The sequence below is a fragment of the Vombatus ursinus genome, unplaced genomic scaffold, assembly GCF_900497805.2.
Source record: "Vombatus ursinus unplaced genomic scaffold, bare-nosed wombat genome assembly UNPS02014807.1, whole genome shotgun sequence".
NCBI classification, from domain to species: Eukaryota; Metazoa; Chordata; class Mammalia; order Diprotodontia; family Vombatidae; genus Vombatus; species Vombatus ursinus.
The window spans coordinates 10643330-10667868 of NW_020954585.1; the positions used below are offsets into that span (position 1 = coordinate 10643330).

Here is a 24539-nt window from a genome sequence, read left to right on the forward strand (position 1 = left end):
CAAATTGAAGTAGAGTTTTCTCACTTTATTTTTCTTGCTTTTTATTTTGAAATATGGTTAATATGGAAATGTTTTCATGATTGCACATGTATAATTGATATCATATCACTTGTCTTCTCAGAGGGCAGGGAAGAGTCGGGAGGGAGAGAATTTGGAACTGAAAAAAATTTTTTTTAAGAATGTTAAAAATAAATTATAATTAAAAAACAAACCAAATCTTTCTTTCTCCTTTTATTTGCCTCCTCCAGCTTCTACCTTCATTGTAAGAAATGAAAAGCTACAAATTAACTTTTTTGTCCTTTTCTTTTATCCTATAGAAAAGCATGTGGTTTCTCTGGCCCTTGGGCCAACACACCATGTACCCCATTTCATAGAAACCTGGGCTAAGACTCAAGCTGTGGCATCCTAAATGGAGATTTCAAATGTGTCACAAAAATTTCTGGGCCAAATTCCTCCTTAACAAGATCTGAAACTTCCTATAAAAATAACCTCTATTGAAAGAGTCTGAACTGCCCAATGTGTCTCCTTGCTGGGAGCTGGAGAAAGAATGGCAGCTTTCATATCTGTCAGAATGTCTCAAGGATGTGAAATTTATTTTAGGTGTATGTTTTAAAATCATCTCACATGCCTTATGATTTTTACAAGGAAATCTCATTTCCTTAAAAAACAACAACAATATTTCTCAGTTATTGATTGCTAATAAAGTAAATCTGGGCTAAAATTTCATTCTCAAACAAGGAAAGGAGTGAAGAATTTATTTCTATCCACAATAAACAAAGACAAAAGCAAGGTAGAATAAAGCAAGCTTCCTCACACTGATGTGTACCTTTTCACACTGATGTACATTGATATAGGTCTGAGAAGAATGCTGATAAATTCAAGATTATTTGTCCCTTTTCTAAAAGATCTACTGACTGAAGGGAGGTATCCTACTCAAAAGTTCTGCAAATTCAACTACGAATATTTACAGTGTTTGAAGAGACCAGCAAAGAGGCTTCATAAAATACCACAACTTTGCATAGCTAGGCAAAACTCTCCAAAATTCCTAAATGAAGTTTCCTGCTGAACACTGCCATTTAATGTATGACCTTGGACAAATCACTTAACCTTTACGGTGAAAAGAGTACTAGTTATAGAGTTGGAGGGAGCTGGGTTCAAAACTTACCTTTGATGCTTGCTTACATGTGTGACCTTAGGCAAATCTTATAAACTTCCTGGACCTCAGTTTACTCATGTGTAAAATCAGATGACTTCGAGGCCTATTCTAGATCTAGCTATATGGCTCCATGACTGGAATGCTTAGACATTGATGGGGTTCAACTAGCTGGCCCCTTCCAGTTCTCAGTCTTTGACTGGGGCTTATTTGAGGGCTAATTACTCATCATATTCTGGTCTACACACAGAAAGTGCAAATGGAAATGCAGAATATGCTACATTAGGGCAGCTAGACATTACTGCTGCCAATTCTTTGTTCTCTTTTATAACTAAAAAGAATAAAGTGATTCTGAGATTTTGGCTTGGGATTCCAAATCTCCAGAGCCAGCTGAATCTAGTCACTGTGGTGATATTCTGATGGTCACATATATGAGTTTGTACAGTCAAAATTAATAAATACATCATGAAACAAGGCATTTGTTCACAAAAGCAAACAAAATCTGAGTGTTCCACAGATGCAAATAATAAAAGGGATCTTCTGGGATGTAAGACTAAAAGACTAGTTGCATCTTATATGTAAAGGATCTAGCAACACTACCAACGTTGTCAGAGGAAGATGGGTGCTTCACAAAGGGAATGAAACCCTGTTTACGGTCATAAGATTTAAAGCGGGCAGGAACTTAAGAGATCATTTTGATCAACCTCCTTATTTTATTAATGAGAAAATCGAAGCCCAGAAAAGTTAAGTATCTTGCTCAAGGTCACAGAGGTAAGTGGAAGAGCTGAAATTCAAATCTAAGATACTCTGGTGGAAATGGGAAGAACACAAGATGTTGGGTATACAGTTCACAAAAATACTAGAGACAGGTCTGACAAACTAGAAAAGAACTGAGGGGATGGCTGAGCCCCTTCATTAATGGGGGAGAATGAACGAGGAGTCACAGGAGTTGGGTGGGGTAGATGAAGGGTACTAGGTGAGTTGTAAGGAAAGGTAGCTCTTCAGTCTTTTTTAAACAGTAGGACCCTGCTTCTCTCTCTTCCAGTTGGGGCAGATGAATGGATCAAAGGTAAGCGAGCATCTCAGTGGTACAGAGCAGAGGCAGTAAATGAGGTAACCCTTCACCCTCTCAATGTTTGGGGTCTGTTTTAGAGTGACTGCACGTGTGACTGGCTATTCCCTCTAGGTGCTGGGTTCCTATGATAAGCTCAGGTGTGCGGGTGCGGTGTGTGTGTTGGGGGAGGGGGGGAGAGCGTGAGGAGGAGGTGGGGGGGAAAGGAAGGGAATCCCCTCTCCCATGATTCCCTGCGGGCGGGCATGGCGGGGGCGGGGGCAGGGATTGCCCAGAGCTGGGGCAGGCGCAGCGACAACCCGAGGTGGGGAGGAGATGGGGGGCGCAGGAACCGCCGAGATCAGCAGCTGCGACCCCAGCACCCCAACGGCCCCCCATTCACCAGGGAGGCCGCGCACCTTGGGCTCCTCCCTTCGCCCCGCTCCACTCCCCTCCTCCCCTCCCCAAAGCCCCAGCGCCAGCGCCGCCCTCCCAGCATGCCGTGCGGCGGGGCGGCGGGCGGAGCCGGAGCGGCGCGGGAGGCGGGGAAGCTGTCGCCGTGGGTCGCGCTGTGGGAGCCGCCTCCGCCTCCTTTCTCTTCTTCTCCCAGTCCTCGGCGCTCACGGTTCAGGAAGACACCGCCTCCGCCTCCGCCTCCTCACTCTGTGCCTGCCTCCTGCGCTGCGGGCTCCGGCGGAACCCGGAACGGCCGCCGTGCTCCCACCCTCGCTCGCCCTCAGCCGCCGCCTCCTCCTCCACCTCCTCTTCTTGCTGTTGCTGCTGCTGCTCCTGCTGCTTCCCGTCGTCCTCTCCGTGCCGAGGCCGGGGCGCTGGGTCGCCTGCTGGGTGGGCGGCTGCTTCGAGAGCCTCTAGATTCGGACGGCGGCGCTTGGCCATGTCGTGTCGGGGAAGGTAATGAGCCGCAGAGCCCCGGGGTCTCGGCTGAGCAGCGGCGGCGGCGGCACCAAGTATCCACGAAGCTGGAATGACTGGCAACCCAGGTGGGTGGCTAGCTCCGGCTCGCCTCTTCACTGCGGGCCCTGGGCCTGAGGCCTACAGGCGACTGGGCTCTCTCCCTCCCCGGACCCCTGGCCGAGGCGGCGTGGAGCGGGAACTGGGCAGCCTCGGGGCTGGAAGGCGCGGCCTAGGCCACTCCACCCTTCTCGCTTCCCTTTCAGGGGTCGGGCGCGGCTTTTGCAGCCTCCCGGCTCCCCTCCCCGGCTTTCCGTGCTCGGAGCAGGCCGAAGAGAGGTGAGGCCTAAGCTCTGCCTCTTCTGCTTGGGGCTCGGAGGTTGGCGGGCTGGGCCGAGGGCCTGAGAGGAAGGCGCGGCCCTGGGCCCTGGGCCTTGGGCGCCGGGCAAAGGGTGGGCAGAGTCAAATACGGGTGATGGGGCTGGAAGTTGGGGTGAGGGAGGAGCACCTGAGTCATTGGGGGTTGAGGAGACGATACGAGTCTGAGGGTACTGCCAGGTCCCTCCTCCCGGGGGTGAGAAGACCTTGTTAACCAGGTACCTTTATCTGGAAAATGGGGTTTAGAGCTTCCCATGGCAAATTGGGCCCCAGAAGTCATCCTCCAGAGGCCTGAGTCAAACCTCAGTGGACCCGGATTTGGATCCCCTCCCTTGTTACCTGGGGGTGGGTGTCCAGGAGTTCCTTTAAAGTCACCCTGTTCCCTGACCTGTGGGGGGCTCTCCTGCTGCTGGGGCAGTTGGTTCTGAGGGAAGACCCATTCCACTCTGCCTGTCTGAATACTTGAAGGACCTGACTCTTTCAGTGCTGGTTTAAAATTGAATCTAGAGAAGGAATCTTTCCCTGTGTTGGTGCAAATGAGACTGTTAACGGCACTTGAGACATTGAGGTTTAGCCACTAAATTTTGGAAGAAAACGTTTTCTCCGTAAGTGTGGTTCCTATGTCATTTGAATCTTAAGGGCAATTGTGAGTAATTTTTTGGCACCTGATATTCCTACAATTTTGAAGGCCTAAGAAGTTTTTCTAATAGACAGTGGAATGATTGCAGTTTAAGGTCAAGTATAGAGGGACTCGTAGGATCACTTGATTAAGGTAAATCTATATTATGTACCAAAGTTGTCTAGATAGGGGATTTAGTGGATTTTTTATGTATCCTGCACATTAATACACTAAAGGAGAACAAACTAGCATGGTTTCTCAGGAGCTGGCAAAAACAAATGTAAGTGTATACATATCATATAAATGTTTTTTTGAGCTTGGAAAAAGGCTGCATTTAATTTCAGTATTGTTTGGAAACTTAATAAAATGTAAAATTTGTTTTGGTACAAGATTTAAAAAAGAAACACCACCTTGAAATTATCTTTGGGATAATGTAGCAGTACAGCTTTTTCTATTTTCTATCATTTATATCATATTTTCTATATGATTTCATAATTAACATTTCCCTAAGATTTTACTTAATGACTATTAAAAAACAATTTTTAAAGGACTGAGATGTGAAGGATATTGATAGATTTTTAATAGCTTCATTTGAAATCTGTAGGTCTATGTTAACTCCTTTGTTTCATTAGATGATTGCCATGGAAGTCATCAAGTATTTTAAGTAATTGCCACTGACTTTTTTCTTTTGGTTTTAGATCTCATTAAAATGTTAACTATCTGAATTTTAGTTGGACGTAGATGGACCTTAATTTAGAAGTCTTATTTATGTCTTGCTATTTGAGTGTATCATGTACCTTAGGCTGTGTATCAGCCTCATTTTAGCAACCAAAGTACTTTAACAAGGGGTCCTAAAGCTTTTATAAAAGAAAATAGATCCATAATTTGGAGCTCTAAGTAAGTGGAGGAGCCTATGGGCTGCAGCCACGTGTTGCAGTCACATGACTAATTGTGACAGGTATGAAGCAATATCATTTATGTGGTTATGAAATTTGTCATGGCACATCAGTGTTCATGTGGCATCTTTGGCAGGCAGTGCTTTATTTTCCTGAATGTAAAATATAGCCTTACTTTGGAATGTAAATTTTTCTTTTTTAAGATGTTAGCTCTTTATAAAACCTTATGTCTAGATGATCTTGACATTCTACAATATCAGATAAACTGTTATACTGTCAGGAAGTAGAAAATAAATTGATTTATCTTTAATACCTTTGTAGATATCGATTGAAGTATGGACTAGTTTTTTTTACGTACAGGTTGCCAAAGTATTTTTTAAAAACAAAACACCAGTACATTTGTGAGAGTGTTACATGTTCATATGCTGTTTAAAAGAGTTATTCTGAGGCAGCAAGTCTTTTTCAGAAGTAATGGCAGAATCTGGTTAGCTGAATGGAATTTGAATTTCATTCCAGTTTAAATGAAGCTTACTGTTTTTATGCTTGTGGAGCTTCTTTGATTCTTTCAGTGCAAGATTCCTTGTTGCTCTTCTGAAAGTCTAGATGAATTTGATTTTTCTGTACTTTGCCTTTTCTTTTGGTTTCTTTTCTGTTTGTAACATCCTGTTGGACTTTCCTTGACTTAGGCTTTTGAAAAAGCAATTCTGATTAGTTCCTGTTTGCCAGTTAGTCTATGGTATGGTACTGTTAAGTCAATTCATGGACACATGAGGTACTTCATCCATATTGACAGGAAATGTTCCTTGTAGCTGAGCAGACCTACTGTCATGCTGCAGTGTAAACTAATCTCCACGGTAAGCACATTATCATTAAGCATTTATATAGCCTTGGTTATTTTCTTTTTTCTTATTCATAGAAACTCTAATAAACATTTTTTTAACTACTCAAGAGGCCTCCCAAGGTGCCTTTTAATGTACATGGAACTCTGAGATAACAAGAAAAAATTGTGCCCAAATAAATACACAGTGTGCCTCAAAACACAATTCTTGTAAATGTGCTTTGTGACAAAGGTCTCTTTTACCCCAAAGATATTTTCTCTCTAAATGGCATCTTTAAGGAAAGAAAGGGAGAGAAGAGCAGAGAACAGCAATTACATCTAATAAACATTTAAGAAGGGTTATCCCCATAATTTATTCAGGTCAGATTGAATTAGTGTTGGTATTTATATTTGAATTCAGAGGCCAAAGTTAGATTTCCCAGAACTAAATTTGGATACCAGACTTAGACCTTTTCATTGTTTTGATGGTAGAACCAGTAATAGTATCCTTTTTATCAAGGTAATATACCTGGCCCAGTTGGTAAAGGTAGTTACACACACTGAGCAAGTTATATCAAAACGATTATCTGACATCAGAGTTCAAGCTCTCTTGCTCCTCCTCTCGCTTTCTCCTTTTCTTTCCCTCACTTTGAGCCTTCCCCCTCACCCCTTTTCCCCTTCTCTTTGCTCAGCTCTGCTCTAGGAGAAAACCTGTAGGAATTCTCTGTCAATTAGGGTAGAAATCTGATGATGAAGTGACACCTCCTAAATGCCATTTCTGATAACCCTCAGTTATTAGACTCTGACACTCTTAAAATTACTTTATATTTGTGTACCTGATTTTATTCTCCAAGGCAAAATAAAAGCTCCTTGAGGACAGCGACTATTTTGTTTGTTTCTTTTTGTCTTTTTATCCACTGTGCCTTGCCCTGAGATCCTTAATAAATAATGTTTGTTAAATTGAAGTGTTTAAAATTGTATTTGAAGTCAGTTTATGTTACAATTATTAAATTTGAATTTTGTTGGTTTTTATTTAGAGGCACAGACTTGAGAACTTTCATAATTTGTTTAGGAAAAAATATTTCACTTTTGAATCAGGAGAACTGCAAGTTTTTGTTTTGAAAGGAATCTAGCAGTGCCTGTACTTAGGCAGTCTGAGCTTTCAGTCCATAGTCAGTAAACATTTATTAAGTGCCTATGGCATGTCAGAAACAAAAGTAAAAAGGCAGGCCATGTAGGGGATACACCATACAAGCAACAATGTACAAACAAGCTATATACAGAATAAATTGGAAATAATGAACAGAGGGAAAGTCATTTCTACATTGTTTGACTACACGGTACATGACTGAGAGGAAATTATCCTATTTACAGTTTTTATCCAGGTTGGGATTAGCAGTTATATATTATATGAAATATAGTTCTTGAAACTCTTGGATAAGGATATTAATCTTTAGAGAAGGCAAACCCACAAATTCTTTTTATATATTAGTGTCTCACAGGACTCTTAATTTAAAGAGTTCCTTTCTAATTAAAAATAAATCCCTCCAGTACCTGTTAGTTGTTTTTTGTAATCACATCAGTGGGAACACAGAAAGCACTGTCATTTTTACATGATATACTTTGATAGAGTTGTAGACTGTTGGCTCATCCCGAGTTTCTTTCTATATCAAATGAACCTTTTGACTTTTCTTTGAAAGCTGCTTCCCAAGCCTTGAATTGTTTTTGTTGCTTTCATTTAGATAGTTTGTAGGTTTTTCATAATCGTGTTAATGATTCTCTTAAAACATCCTAATACCGAATTAAGGAGAAATGGCACTCATAATTCTCACATCCTTTACAGCCTAGTATTATGTTTTCTTTTTTGACTATGGCATTACATTGCTAACTTATGGATCTTTCCTGATCCCTGAATCTTAATGTTTACAAAGCAAGTCATATTCCATCCCTTGTTAAGTGGAACAATGGATAGAATGTTGGCATTGGAATTAAGAAAACCAGGGTTCAAATCTTCCCTCTGACACTTAATATCTGGGTGATCCTGGAAAGTCACTTCATTTCTATGAGCCTCAGTTAATTAATGTATAAAATGAGGATAATCTACCAGACAGAATTGTTGTGAGGATTGAATGAGATGACATGTATTTTGTGAATTGTAAGCCCTATATTAATTCTAGCTATTATTATCTTAGTACAGTTTTTCTCCTTTTAAGTTGAATTCTTCTTCAGTTGCCCCTTTTGAACATCATCCACTGACTTTTCAGTTTATTCATAGTGATTAGTTTGAAACATGCTCATGCATCACCCAAAATTGATAGAAGGTCATAGGATTTAGTCTGTCATTTTACTCTTGAGAAATGTGGAGGCCTAGGGAAGTAAGTGACTGGTTCTAAGTCTTCAGGATTAACAGTATGTGCTTTGTTTTACAAAAGTTTTGTAAGTTGCTTTGTTCCTGACCCCTGTTTTATTTTACTTCTTGGTTCCCTTTGAGATTATCTTCCGTTTACACTGTATCTATCTAGTGTGAACACTTTTTTGCCTGTCATTTCCCTCATTAGAATATGAGCTCCTTAAGAGCAGGGACCATATTTTTTTTGTTTTTGTTTTTGCCTTTCCTTTTATCCCAAGCACTTAGCATGGGGCTGGTGCATAGTAAATGAATATTTTTTGACTAACTGGTTCCTACATGGAACATTCCAATCCATACCATGTAGTGCCAGGGTTCTTCCCCTCTTTCGTCTCCCTTCTCCCCCCACCCCCAATTCAGCTGTACATTGCTGATTCCTGTTGAGTTAGATTGAAAACCCCATGGAAAAAAATTTTGAGTGTTACAATCCTAACTGTTTTTTCCCTTAAGTTCAGAAATTCTGAGTTCTGAAACCTACCAGTGGGACCCCATTTGTAGATTTAATGTGAACTGAGCTTGATGTTCATGCTAGTAAGGTACTCCGGAAAGGGGGCTCTGCTAGTTTGTTTCTGTTTGTAGCAGTCAGGAGCAGATTTTTACAAGACAGTGTTCTTGTAGTTAAAGTGTTTTAAGAGAAACTTTAGGGGGCAGTGAACATCCCCTTTAGCTATAGAAACAGTTGATTGTTGAAAAGTAGTCATAGGATCAGAGATGTAAAGCTGGAAGGGACCTTAGAGGCATCTGGTTCCCCCTTCATTTTATGGCTGATGATACATTGTAAATTGCTATTACATACTGAATTCTTTTTTATGAGATTTTCACCTCTAAAATATAAAATGTAAAATGTTTTTATAAAAATATTATAAACCAATGTTCAGTATGAAAATGGATTTAATATTCTCTGTCTTTTTTGCCCCCAGATTTTTCCAGTTCTTCTTGTTTTTCCTAGGACTGTTATAGATGCCTGGCCCCTTGCCATTAGCATTTATAAATTTCATCAATATAGTTCATGCTTCAAATTGCGCTGTGGCCTTATTATTTTGGGAAATGCTATCTTAGAGGTTGATGTTGAACTATTTAGGACTTGAGGTGGAGGAAGGTCCAGTTGTGTACTCAGCTGAAGGTGATCTTGGCTAAACTTAATTTTCCCAGATCAGGATACCCTCAAAAATATTTTATTGCTTCTTTTTCAGCCATATTATCAAGAAAGAAAATTTGATTATTTTATCAGGGATTTTCCTTTTAGAAGTTTAACTTTTGCATAGTATCCCAAGATCTTAAAATCTTATGTGTGTATATGAATACATATTGGACCTATAATTTCATTGACATAAAGAACTCCTAGACAGGGAAATTCCCTCCACCGATGCAGATCAGAATGTTTTTTTCAAGTTAGTCTTCAAATTGCACATGACTTTCCCAAGGTCTTACAGTCACTTTTGTCAGAGGTGGGACTTGAACTCAGGTCTTCCTGACTCTGAGGCTAACTTTCTATTCACTATGCTACAGTATTTATTTGAATGATCTTTACCAGGTTTTTCTTTGTATGGGAAATTATACTTTTGGTTCTCTTTCAACACCCCCAAAATAAAAATCAGTAGTACATTTACTCTTTTTCCTATCATCTCAGTCCATCCTAATTTTAGTGCCTTTCCTCTGTTGATTATTTCCTATTTATCCTGTGTATATAGTGTTTTGTGTATATATATTTGTTGGCACATTTTTTCCCCTGTTAGATTGTGAACTCCTGGAGAGCAGGAACTGTCTTTTGCCTTTCTTTTTATCCCCAGTGCTTATCACAGTGACTGGCCCATAGTAGGAGCTTAATAAATGCTTATAGACTATAAATCATCTCATCACCACTTTTAGTTTTTTAAAAGAAAATTACAAGTGACTGCAATGATTTGAAGTAAATCCTGAGTGACCTTGTTATGCAAGTCTTTGGACCTAGAAATTTGAAAACATTTTTTTTTTTTTTCCATGCTTGAATATGGCTCCTCAGGTGGTGTTACACCTGAGGGGAGGAGGAGTCTTAAAAGTCTCTGCTCTTTTAGTAGCTGGTTAGGAATTTTTCTTCCATTGCTGTTGATAGAGCAACATTTTTCTAAACCATTGTCTTAAACCTGATGTACTTAAGGTTGCTTTCCTATTTCCTTTTATTTTTCAGACTGTTTACCTAATTTCCTTCTAGGTACCATCCTATTTTTTAGTATTTTAATTTCCTGAAATGATCAAACTTTCTTGATGTTCATCCTCTTAGGTCATTATACCCAAGCCCCAAGATTTTGCATCCTTAGTTCTTTTCTTAATAAATTTTAGTTTCCAGAGCCTCATTTTTGTTCCTCTGGCAAGAAAATTAAACAAAACACCTTGTTCTTAGGATTGAGTCCTCGATAATTTTCTAAATAGTAAATTGGGATCTTTAATTTATATGGAAAAACAAATTACATTTAAATATACATGAGTTGGTCCCTTTGTTCTATCCTCACTTTATAGAATAAGAGGATTTGCTCAGTTGAATAAATTTGATACCTTTTTCCTGGGAAAAATGTTATCACCATTACAGGATAAATCCAAACAGTATTATTTATATAGTCAGGTTAGTATTTAATGAAGCAATCATAAATTATTAAAATTTGTATCTTTCATTGCATGTGTAAATATGGAAATGAAACAAATGTGAGATTTTTTTAGAGCAAGAGATAAAAAGATAAAAAAAGCTAAGAATCTCTTAGCTTTTTTTATTGGAATCTGCAAGACCTGAATTCAAATCCTGCCCCTGATTTGCTGGGCAAGTCACTTAACCTATCTAAAAGGATTGTTCTCAGGATCAAATGAGATAATATGTGAAATGCATTTTACAGACCTTAAAGTACTATACAAATTAAATAATAAGTAACTAAAGAAATTTTCAAAAATCTGCTTATATTAATATATTTGTTTCATAACTTGGTATGTTATTGCTCATAATGCAAGATGAATAAAATGTAGAGATTGTATGGACCTTGTGGTAAAATTAGGGTATTTGAATTGATCATACAATTATAAACTGAGGCCCTTCACTTTCTTGGTTGCCTTCCTCTGGATGCTCTTCAGTATATCAGTGTCCTTAAAAACATGATACCTAGAATTGAACACACTATTCCAGATGAAGTCTGATGAGGACGAAGTTTAGTGGGATTATTACTTCCTTATTCCTAGAAGTTGTGCCTTTTCAATTGTAGCTCAAGATCACGTTAACTTTTTTTGGATATCACGTCATATTATTGACTCAAGGAAGCCACAATGGAGCATTTAGTCCACAAAAACTTCCAGTTTGGTTTTTTTTTTTTTAAACAACTGCTATCTCTCCGTCTCTTACACTTTTGAAGTTGGTTGGTTTTTTTTTTTTTGTTTTTTTTTTTTGATATCCAGGTATAAGACTTTACATTTATCCCTATTTGAATTTCATCTTATTAAATTCTTCATAATGTTCTTTGCCAGTCAAGATCTTACTAGATCCTGATTCTGTTATCTTGTTAGTTATCCCATTTGATGAGCCTATCATCTATTATTTTATCCAAGTCATTGATAAAAATGTTAAAACAGCACAATGCCAGACATAGAATCTTGAGGTACTCCTCTGTTGACCCCCACATTGACACTGAATATCCTTACTATTAACATCTACTCAGTTTTGAATCCAGCCACCCAACTAAGTTCTGAATTCTGTTTGTATCATCATGTAGTCTATAACTTTTCATCTTTTTAACAAACATAGTATAAGATACCTTACCAAAAGTTTGCCAGAATCTAGATAAATTATATCCATAGCATTCCTCCATTTGCTTATATGATCAAATTGCACAGTACATTTTGTTTATTATAGTACACTATACTATAATACACTTTTAGTATTGCCAGAAATCAGACCTTCGATTTTCTTGACCAATTAAAATGACCAGCTTAGTTATCCTGTCAAAAGAAATGAGGTTGGTCTAGCATGGCTTCATCAGGCCAGGTCAGGCAGTGATCCTCTTAATTTTTAACTCTAACCAATGTTAAACACTGTGTGAAGTTTCCTCCTACCTATTGATTATCTTAGTTTCTGAAGTTAGAGTAGTAGACTTTGTTTTCTTTTTTGGTTTTGTTTTGTTTTCCAAGTGATTTTGTAGGCAATAGTCCCTTTTAAAAAAAAAAAAAAAAAAGCCACTTGCCAAGACGGCTGAATTTTCTTGCCAGGAAAAACTTTTATTTAAAGGTCACCTGTCAAAAAAAAAGCCACTTCTGTGTGTAAGAGGAATGATGAGTATACAACTTAGGTATGTTTTACCATGGTAGATTTTACTGTGTTTTATTTTTGGTTATGGATTATATTTGCTCCATGATTATACAATATGGAAGTAAACATTTTTTGCATATGTCCTTTAGTATAGCTGTTAAGATGTACAAATTATAGAATGTATATGTGTTAATATAGCTAGAATATTATGCTTTTAGTGCCAATAATCCTTGGCTAGGTTCAAGATTTTTAGTGGTTTGGTCATTTGCTCACAGTACATAACATTGCTACTCTAGATCTCATATTTTTATAAATTTGGCTCATTTTCCTTTATATTTGAGAAATAAAACCTGTATCAGAGAAGTTCACCATAAAAAATTCCCCCCATTTCCTGCTTTCCTTCTGATTTTTGCTACATAATTTTGTTTGTACAAACCCTTTTTAATTTAATATAATCAAAATTGTTCATTTTACCTCCTGTGATCATCTGTATCTCTTGTTTGATAATGATCTCTTCCCCTAGCCATAGAATTGACACATAATTTTTTCCTTGTTCCCCTAATTTGCTTCTATCACCTTTTATATCTGAATCATGTATCTATTTTGAGCTTGTCTTTGTATGTAGTGTAAGATGCTGGTCTATGCCTTATTTCTGCCAGACTATGTTCCAGTTTTCCCACCTGTTTTTGTGGAATAGTGAGTTCTTGCCCCAATAACAGGAATCTTTGGGTTTATCAAACACTAGTTTACTGTGCTCATTTGCTTCTACATATTATGTTCTATAGATCTCTTCAACATTAGAGCTGATCAAACTACATAGTACTTTTTTGTTTCTGATAGTATACTTTAATAGGATTGCCGGAAATCAGACTATCTCACTTTTCGTGATCAGTTAAAAAATGAAGCTCATATCTTAGTATCCTTACCTATTTTAAATGCTGATGTTGTGATTTGGTTCATAAATACCAGTGTTTTTGCCTCTCTCTACTTTTATTTATTTTAATGAGTTAATTATTTATAATTGATTATAATCATTTTGTAATCGATCTAAAGCTGGAAGGACTCTTAACAGTCCATCCAGTCCAGGCGTGGGGAACCTGCAGCCTAGAGGCCACAAGTGGCCTTCTGGTCCTTGGGTGCAGCCTTTTGATTGAGTCCAAGTTTTACAGAACAAATCTTTTATTAAGGGAATTTGTTCTGTGAAGTTTGGATTCAGTCAAAGGGCCACACTTGAGGACCTAGAGGGCCACATGTGGTGTTGAGGCTGCAGGTTCCCCAACCCTGATCTAGTCTCTCCCCTCCACTCCATTTTACAGATGAGGAAACTGGGTCCCAAAGTGGTGAAATATCTTGGCCAAGGTTAAACAGCCTGGAGCCAGGATTTGGAACCCGGGCCCCCTGATGACAAATTTAGCCCTCTTTTCAGTATGTCTATCATACTGCCTTTGTCATCAATTGACTTGTAAGGGTAACTTTTCATGTGCTTTGGCTATTAAAACATCTCAGAAATACGGCAATCTGTGGGTGGTTTTGGCCAATGTATTTTCCTATTTAGAAAAATATATACATTTTTCTACAGTGCTATTAAATGGTTTTTGTAGAAAGACACAAAATAGAAGCAGAAAATTTGACAGGTGCTGAAATACTGCAGTTAATACTGAATAGCATTTTTGTGTGTGTGTGTGAGGCAATTTGGGTTAAGTGACTTGCCCATGGTCACAGCTAGTAAGTGTCAAGTGTCTGAGGCTGGATTTGAACTCAAGTCCTCCCGACTCCAAGGCCAGAGCTCTATCCATTTGAATAGCATACTTTTTCCTGGTCATAGTGTATGCTTTTTAAAGAAGACTTTTAGGGCAGCTAGATGGCACAGTGGATAGAGCACCAGCCCTGAAGTCAGGAGGACCTGAGTTCAAATTCGGCCTCAGACCAAACACTTGACACTTACTAGCTGTGCGACTCTGGGCAAGTCACTTAATCCCAATTGCCTAAAAATTAAAAAAAAAAATTAAAGAAGACTTTTATTTAGAATCCCTTTAGCATTTAATTGCTTTTAATGATATTTCCCTCAATTCTGCATTTTGGGATTTTCCTGAAGGTCTGGAGGACAATTTCTTTGGAACATTTCAGAATTTGTCCTCCTTACTCAAACTGGGAGATCATGGAATAAGAGATTTCCTTTCAGTCTTGGCCATTTTCCAGGCTTGATGGGATGCTTCTAGAATGCTACCAGGACCTGCTGACAAAGGGGGTGGGGGGGTGGGAGGATGGGAGGTAAGAAATTGTAATAGGAGCTGAATCAGTGTCTCTCGAAGACTATTGAGCTTGTCTGGGTTAAAAATAGCCAAGGCAAATTTTTATTTTCCATAGGTGCCAGAAGTGACCATTTGGGTGAATGAATATTCAAATTCTCTATAAAGGAATATTTGATCTTTTAGGTCTCAGGTTAATATATTATCCACAAGATTTTATAAATATCAGTCACTGCTCTCAAAATTTACCCAGGGAAGAAAAATATTAGATATTAACCTTGCAAATACCAACTACTCTACTTATGCCTTTGATCCCATCCCTTCCTGTCTTCTGGGAGCTTGCTTTTTTTGATTAACTCTTCACCTTGCCCTTATAACTTTTAGGTTCTCCTTCTCTGTGTGTTCCTTCTGTACCCTTTACAAATATGCCCACGTGTCTGTCCCTTCCTTTTCCCCGAAACAGACAAACCTGGAAAAGACCTAGACTTATCTCCATTTTTTTTCCCATATTAAACTGTTGTGTTCTGCCTTCAGACCTCAGTATTCTTTATTATTCATATTCTCAGTATTTAAGTTAATAGTGGAATAGCATGGCCTATGGAAAGAGCACTGGTTCTGGAGTCTGAGAATCTGGTTTTGAGTTCTGTCTCTTGCTGCTCCCTGTTTGACCTTGGACAAGTTACTTATCCTCCCTGGGCCTCAGTTTCCTTGTGTAAAATGGGGGAGTTATAATAGATGACCTTTGAGTACTGAGATTCACAAGATTTGTGATCTTGTGAATAATACTAAGGGAGCACTTTACATGATTACCTATCTAATATATGCAAGTAACTGATAAAGCAAAGTGATAAGTAAATGCAAAACAAAGGTCCAGAACAAGTTCTCTGAGAAGTTAGAGTTCAGAGAAGTCATTTTCACTTGGGGATGAAGGGAAGACTTCTAAGAAGAGGTGGCACTTGATCCTAGGACTTGAAGTGAGGTACTTGAGTTCCTACCAGTGACTTAGAGCCTTTTCTCAGTTCTTAACTTTCTGGACCTCTCTGTAACATTTGACATTCTTGCTTCTAGCACGGTACTTGGCACATAATAGGTGCTTATTTTAATTGACCATCCTTTCTTCCTAGACCTACTGTCTTCTCCTGATTTTCTTCCTACCTGGCTGGCCTTTCCTCAGTGTCCTTTGTGAGATCATCAGTATTGCCCATCACTTATGTAGCCCAAGGCTTTTTCCTGCACCCTTTTGTAATCTTACCAGCTACCTTGGGTTCATCCATCATTTATGTGTGCATGATTCCCATCTCTTCTGAACTCCATTCCCATATCACCAAATACCCATTGGACATCTTTAACTGAATGGGTGTCCTGTAAACATCCTAAACTTAACATGTCCAAAACAGAATTCAACTTTTCCCTCAAATCTCTCTTCTTCCTAATGCTTTGTTTCTGTCAAGGGCACTACTATCCCTACAGTCAAACTTGCAGTCTCACAATCATTCTTTATTCTTCTCTCTGCTCTTCCCTCACATCAAAACGGTTGCCAAATCTTGTTGATTGTACCTTGATAATGTATGATGCACCTTCTCCCCTTTTTTTTACTCACATGACCACCATCCTAATTTAGACTCTTATGTAGCCCGTTGCCTGTTTTTTTTGTTGTTGTTGTTGTTTTTCTGTTTTTACCATTGCTTCCTAATTGCTCTTTCTGCTTCTAGTCTCTCCCTTCCAATCCATCCGCCACCCAGTTGTCAATTTTTGATATTCTTAAAGTGCAAATCTGACTGATGATCCATCAAGATCTTTTTGGATCCTGACTTTCATCCATACTTTCAACTATCCTTTTGGTCTTTGTGTCATTAATAGATTTTATAAACATTCCATCTATGCTGTTATCCAAGTTGTTTAAAATGTGAAGTAGCACGGGGACAAGTACAGATTCCATGGTACTTTGCTTTATAAAATTTGCTCCCAAGAGCTGTATTGGAAGCTTGGGTAGGAGGAAGATATTACTACTCATTGATGTGACTATTTCTCAGTTATTAATTCTGAGCAAAGTTTTAATTGTGTGAAAATGTCAGAGGTAACAGTTTATCTGTTACTCTTTAAAGGGGGAGGAGATGGTAGGTGTAACATTTTGTTTCTTTGTACAACATGGCTAAATTAATTTTCTTTCAGTTCTAGCTTAATTTATGCCTATATATTGAAGTCAAATACTCAAAAACTCTGGTTGCATTGGAAAACAAATTATTTTAAAGGCAGTGCTAAATGTTCACTTCTTATTTAAAATTGCTAAGTATGGTAAGAGTAAAAAATAGGGTATAGTCATTTGCTTAAAAACAATTATTGATGCCATTTGACATTAGTTATTTAAACCTTGCCTCTCCATTTAACACCTTCCACCCCCTTGTAACAAAGAAAAAAGAATTAAGCAGAAGTATTTGGTTCATTAACAAAATCTAATGATGTATTATGGCCTTTGTAAGTTTTGTGATCTGTTCTCCTAGACTAGATCTTCATTGATTTTTCAGTTACTCTGTATACTACTTTCTTTTAACAATTTTTCAATTTACATTGTGTTTATTTTGTATTTTCTTTTGGTTTTTATTTCATTCTGCATTAGTTTATATAAATCTTCTCATGTTTCTCTGAGTTCCTCCTATTTATTTCTTATTTCACAATAATAATATTCCATTTCATTCATATAAGGCTGGGCCTCCTTTTTCCAACCCAACCATTTCCAGGTTTCTTGTTACCACCTGAAAAATTGCTCTGAATATTTTATTTCTTTTTTTGATCATGTTGGGGTATATTATATACCATTCAGAAGGATTTCTGGGTCAAAGGATTTGAACAGGTTAGTCATTTTTCTTGCATAATTCCAAATTGATACACAAAATGATTGGACTACTTCAGAGCTCCCCCAACAGTCCATCAGTGTGCCTATCTTCCTATAATTCCTCCTCTACGAACTATTCTTTTTTTTGTCACATTTGCCAATTTGAATGGTATGAGGTAAAATCTAAGACTTAGTGAAAAAACTTTTGAAATGTGTCCCATGTGGGCAAAGGGGTATTTGGAACATATTTTTGTCTGGTCATTTATACTTTGCCATCTGCAACAGTTGCTTCCTTCGCTCTCTTCTCACTCCTTACAATTGGGCTTCCAACCTTATCACTCTCAGAAACTGCTCTTTCCAAAATTACCAATGATCTCTTAATTGCCAAATCCAGTGGACTTTTCTTAGTCCTCATTCTTGACCTCGCTGCATCCTTTGACACTGTTGATCACTCTTCTCGATGCTCTCTTCTCTTTAGGCTGTTGGGACACAATTTGCTCCTGGTTTTCAGCTTTATCAGACCGTTCTTTCTCAGTCTCCTTTGCCTGGTTCCTCATCTAGGTCATTCTCTAACTGTAGATGACCCACTGGGTTCTGTACTGGGTCCTTTTTTTTTTTCTCAGTACTTCTTCACTTGATCATCTCATCATCTCCCTTGGATTTAATTACCATCTCTGTGCTGTTGATTCTCAGATCTACCTTTTCTGCCAACCTCCAGCCTCGAATCTCCAACTGCCTTTTAGACACTTAGAACTGGAGGTCCAGTAGACATCTTAAACTTTACTATGTCCAAAACTAAACTAATTATCTTCCTTCCCTCCCCCCACCCACACTCTTTTCCTATTACTGTAGAGGGCAACATCATCCTTCCAGTGCCTCAGGCCCACAACCTAGGTGTCGTATTCTACTCCTCACTGTCTTGTACCTCCTATAACCAAGCTGTTGCCAAGGCTTGTCAGTTTACCCTTACAACATATCTTGAGTATGCCCCCTTTTCTCTTCTTCTTTTCTAACCATTACCCTGGTATAGACTCCCATTGACTCACACTTGCACTGCTGTAATACCCTGCTTGGTGAATCTGTCTGCCTCCAGTCTCTTTGTCCTGTAATCCACCTGCCATTCAGTCACCAAAGTGGTTTTTCCAAAACTCAGGTCCAACCGTTTCACACCCACCCCCCACTCGATAAACTCCCTATCCCTGCCAGTATCAAAACCAAAAATCCTCTGTTTGGTGTTCAGAGCCCATCATAAACTGCCAGCATTCCCCTTTCCAGTCTTCTTACACCTAATTCAGTGACATTGGCTTTCTTTCTATTTCAGAAACAATATACTCCATCTTTCCAAATGCTCTTGGCATTTTCTCTGGCTATCCCCCATGCCTGGAATGCTCTCCTCTGTCTCCTGGCTTCCTTTAAGTTCCAACTAAAATCCCATCTTCTACAGAAAGCTTTTCCCAATCCCTCTTAATTCTAATGCTTCCTTCCTTTTAATTATTTACTATTTAACCTGTGTATAGCTTGTTTATATACATTTGCTTGTTGTCTCCCCTATTAGATTGTGAGCTCCCTGAGGGTAGGAACTGTCTTTTGCCTCTTTCTGTATTCCCAGTGTTTAGCATAGTACATGGCACATAGTAGGTGCTTAATAAATGTTTATTGACTGGTTGCATTTCTTTTTAAAACTTTGTTCATACCTATTGGAAAATAGCTCTTGGTCGTATATATTTATGTTAATTCCTTAGCAAACTTTTATTGATAATGTTTGATGCAAATATTTTAATACTTCTTTTAATTGTCTTCATTGATTTTGTTTATGCAAAAGTTCTTGAAATTTATGTGGCAAATTATTTCTTTTTAATAACTTAACATTAGTCACCTATCTTGACTTTCCTTACTTTAAATAGTTAGCACTAAAGATAATTAAAAATCAGTATGCATTCTGCATATTAGTGAGTGTGTCATCTGTATTTTAAGTTTCATTTCCTGTATTCACAATAATGTGTGCAAAATTATATAATGAAAGCTGAACCTAAGATAGAAAATATAAAAATCTAAGATGTGCAAAATTTTGGTCATTACATTTTTAGGTTTTAATTAAATTACACATTGATTTATCTTTTATGGTTTTGTTTTTAACAATCGTAACTCATGCACTAGTCAGTTTCTATTGCACGCCCATGTCTCAATAAGCATTAAGCCCCTACTATGTGCCAGGCCCTATGTTAAGTGCAGGAGCTATAAAGACAGTACTGGGGGCAGCTAGGTGGCGCAGTGGATGGAGCGCCGGCCTTGAAGTCAGGAGGACCTGAGTTCGGATCTGGTCTCAGACGAAACACTTGACATGTACTAGCTGTGTGACCTTGGGCAAGTCACTTAACCCTGATTGCCTCACTAAAAAAAAAAAAAAGAAGTTGAACAAGGTCTGTTTCATCAAGGAGCATAATATCTAATGCCAGAAGCACTAAAATATATGATAAAACAGTCTATAATTAACTATAAATTGTATGGCACAAAAATGTGGGTATTTAGGAATTCAGAGAAGTTGGAAACTCATTGAAGGATATCACTGCAGGGAAAAAAAAGCTAATGCCGCCTTTTTATTTTGGTAGGGAGATTTTTATTTTTATTTTCAATAAACAAGCATTTATTTTCTTTTCCCTCCCTTTAAAAACAAACATGACAGTTAACGATAAATATAGTTGCTAAATCTTGTCCTCAGATTTTAGTTATCTTCAACATCTCACATGTCTTTTATACAACTCATATGGCCAGCATCCTAATCAGATCCTCATCATGATCTCTTTGGACTCTTAGCTTCCAATCTCTTCTCTCTTCAATCCACCCTTCACACAGCTGCCAAAAGAAGTTTCCTAAAGGACCAGCCTGACCACGGCACTCTCTCACTCAAGTACTTTCAATGGATTCTTACTGCTTCTAGAATAAACTAAAAACTCCTTACCTTGGCACTTAAAACCCTTTTTAATCTATATCTAGTGTCTGTCTATTTGTCTCTGCTGTACTTCCTTCTTCCCTCCCTGAAGAGGTCCTCTGTATATTTTCTATCTCAACCTTAGGATCAGACAGAAGATACCTGATTGAGCAAATTTTAAAAACACAGACAAAAAAAATCCCAACCCCTCAATACCTACATACTCTGTCAAAACAGATTCATAGCATATCCAAAAATTTGTTTGTTTATACATTATAGTTTCACCTCTCCACTAGGTAGGAGGGGAATGGAGTGTTTCATCTTCATTCTTTAAACTTGTGGTATATCATTGTGTGGATCTAGTATCTCAAAGGTGTTTTTTCTATAATATTGTTTAATTGTACAAATTATTCTCCTAGTTATACTCACTTTGCTCTGTGTGAGTTCCTAGTGATTCCAGTTTCCTTTGAAAATTTCTTTCATAATTTTCTTTGGGCACAAAAATAATTCATTATAGTCATATAGTACAATTTGTTTAGCCGTTGATCAGTAGGATACCCCCTTTGTTTCCAGTTTTGGGCTACCATGAAAAGAACTGCTATAAATTTGTCTCTGTGTGTGTGTGTGTTGATTTCTTTGAGATGTAGGCCTAGTAGTAGTCATATAATTGGGTCAGAGGATATGAAATGTTTTGTAATTTTCTGGACATAGTTCCAAATTGGGTTGCATTAAGAGGGGCATAACTTCTAGGAAAAGAATCATGATAATTCTGTTGTACTCTTATCTCTTGAGACTTAAATATTTTCAGTTTTGTGTTCAGTTCTGGATTCTACAGTTTAAGAAGGATATTAACAAGTCAGAGAGTGTCCAGAGTAGGGCACTCAGGATGGTAAAAGGCCTTGAGTTCAAGGTATATGAGGATTGGTTGAAGGAACCGGGGATGTTTACTTGGGCTGTCGCATGGAGGAGTGATTAGACTTGTTCTTTTTGACCTTAGAGGGCTGAACCAGGTAGAAGTTGCAAAGAGGTAACTTTAGGCTTGATGCCAAGGAAAAACTTCCTAACAATTAAAGCTCTCTCAGAATGGAATGGGTCACCTTGAAAGGTGCTCAATTTCCCCTCCTTGAAGACCTTTTAGCAGAGGCTGAATGACAACTTGTGCAGTATGTTATAATAGGGATTTCTTTTGTGTATAGATTGGCCTAGGTGGTCACTGAAATCCCTTCTAATTCTCAGAATTTGTATTTGTGTCTACTTCATGGAGGAGATATGAGGCGTAGAGAAAAGGTACCTTCAGGTACTGACCCCTTATTACAGATGAAGAAATGACTCACAGAGAGGGTAAGGGACTTGCCATGGTCACACAACTAATTGTCAGGGGTGGGCTTTGAACTCAGGACTTCCAAATCATTCTCTGCTTGATCCATTGTGCCACACTACTTAATCACATCCTCATCTCTGCCTCTCAGATTGCTTGATTTCCTTTAAGGCAAAGCTCAAGTTTCACTTTATACATGAAGCCTTTCTGTTCCCTCCAGCTGCTGGTACCTCCTTCCACTTCCCCACCTCCTGCCCTGCCATTGCATCTGTTTTTTATATACCTATGAATATCTATATGTATCCACTGGCTAGATTGTAAAACTCCTTGGGTACAAAGAATGATTTCCCTTTTGTCTTTATATCCCCAGAGTCTTATTCAGTACATGGCACATAATATATACTTAATATATATTTTTTTGATTAACTTTGACCAGAGTTCTTAATTGTGCAGCCAGAAGTCTGGGCTATCTATATTTAAATTTTGCCATTTTTCAACCTATTAAGTTGTCTTACAAATGTGCTGTTTCTAAAAAGCATGGATGGACCTGGAAACCTATTGTCATTATGGGGATGTGGAGAAAGGAATACAGAAAAGCTTTTATCAAGTCGGACAGTAGTATTTTATCATTCATTCTAATAATAATAGCTGACTATATAGTTCACTTAAGGTTTATAAAAGTGCCGTATGCATATGTACATAATCTCCTCCCCCTGCCCCTTGTGAGGTGGCTACTTTAATTATCATTGTCTTATAAATAGGGAAAATAAGGATGAAAAGGCTTAAATTATTTGCCTCTGAGGGCCATGTAGTTTGTTTGTTTGTTTGTTTTTTTAGGCAATTGGGGTTAAGTGACTTGCCCAGGGTCACACAGCTAGTAAGTGTCAAGTTTTTGGTCTGAGGCTGTATTTGAATTCAGGTCCTCCTGACTTCAGGGCCGGTGCTTTATCCACTGCACCACCTAGCTGCTCCCAGGCCATGTAGTTTGTAAGTGGTAAAGGTGGGATTTGAACTCAGATCTTCCTGATTAAGTCCAGCATTCTATCTATATATCTATAGATATATTATATCTATACCATGTATAGTTCTTTGAACAAGTACTTTTGAAGCTCCTCCTGTTTGCCAAGTACTAGGGATACAAAGACTCTCTATCCACTATACCATGCTGCCTTTCTTTTAATATCTTTACTATTACATGACTAGTCTAAATTTAGATTTGAGCTCTCAGCATGATGGAGTTTGAGTTTTGTTACACTGAATTGAATTTTGTTATTTTTCATTGACTAAAGAGTTAAATTATACCAGAAGCCCTTTTATATTTTTATATATTCTGAACCTCCCTTTTTAACAGACCATTTAAGTTCTTAATTTGTAGACTTAACAACTCCAGTAGCAATTCTCTGTAAAGAAAATTCTTTGTAAAGAAAATTTTATTTCCCAGTTGATGTCCTTTTAAGAAGTGTGTTCCCTTTTCTCTCCAAAAGGCTGAACTGAAAACTTCCATTGAGCCTCGTGTCTCATTGGCATCATTAAGTATTTTGGGAATGCTGCAGAGCTCTTTTGGGACTTTACTAAATCTTTGATTTCCAGTTCTTTCTCTTCATTCTAAAGCATAGGAATTTCTTCTCTGGAAAAACCTCCTGTCTTTCTACCAATTAACTTCTAGAAATTAGTTCAGGCATTTATTAAGTTCCTATTCCAAATAAAGTTCCAATAAAGCACTGTGCTAGGTGCTGGGAGATGTGTTAATTGAAATGAAGAACAGTCCCTCTTGGAACTTAAATTTTACTTGTTCCCTTTGTCCTTTGGCATCTATAATAATTTAACAGCTAAAGTATATAATAGCACCATTATTAGATACTGCCTAAAACATCCTTGGGTCTAAGGTTTTAGGCTGTTAAAAATTAATCGTATCCCGACCATATCTAGTCTCATTTGTGTATTAAGTCTATCTAAAATGGGGTATAATTGTATTTTCTTTAATGTATGTTATAGTTGACTTTCATGTTTTCTTAATTTTTATATAAAAAGATTTTTGGTGTTTTCTGTTTCTGCTTCACAGCATATGTTAGTCCCCACAGGTTTAATAGTAAGCCAAAACCAATTAACCCCAAAGCCTTATTTGCTGCATATGTACATTAATTTTTTGAGCAACAAATGTTTTAACCCACTATCTTCACTAATATTGTAACTACTGTCTTACAGATTGACTTGATGCAAAACAACACAAAGGCTCCATATTTTACAGTATGCGATTTTTGAGGTATGAGATTTAGAAACTTACCTCTCACTGTGGCATGTACATCAAGCTTTAATTTCAGTTTGGTTTTTTAGGGGGACACTCAACCTTTTTAACTCCCCTCCATACTGTTTTTAAAGTAATTAAAGGGCCTGGAGTATTTCTGGATCCCTTCTAGGCTCCATGGCCTAGACTTTCTTTTCCCAATGAAATGAGGGATGCTCATTCCAGCAGATTTTAGTTTGTTCTGTCTTTTGGACTATCATAACATTTTGGGACTATCACTTTGAGTCTGTAGCTGTATATTCTAAATAGCCCTGGTGGTCACATTATTATTATCACGTAATTATTTTCTTTTCAGTTTCTCTTTGATTGGGGAAGCTTTTCTTGGAAGCATAACTTGTCCAATTACTTTTCTTTAAAATAAAATAAGGGCAGTTTAAATATTAGAAGAAAACTCTTAAGAGTCTTGTATGA

General features: G+C 38.0%; 1 protein-coding gene across 3 annotated transcripts in view; it reads left to right on the forward strand.

Moving 5' to 3' along the window:
• Window positions 1-3046: 3046 nt before the first annotated feature.
• LOC114052506 (serine/threonine-protein kinase SMG1) overlaps window positions 3047-24539 on the forward strand; it is a 120517-nt gene continuing 99024 nt past the window's right edge. The window contains exons 1-2 of one of the 3 annotated variants that reach the window (XM_027875167.1): window positions 3124-3205; window positions 24029-24086. In XM_027875167.1, coding sequence (XP_027730968.1) covers window positions 24073-24086 — 14 coding nt within the window. In that variant the 5' untranslated portion in view covers window positions 3124-3205; window positions 24029-24072. Of the gene's footprint in view, window positions 3206-24028; window positions 24087-24539 lie in introns of all 3 variants that reach the window. The other 2 variants (XM_027875166.1, XM_027875165.1) reach the window with 2 other exon arrangements.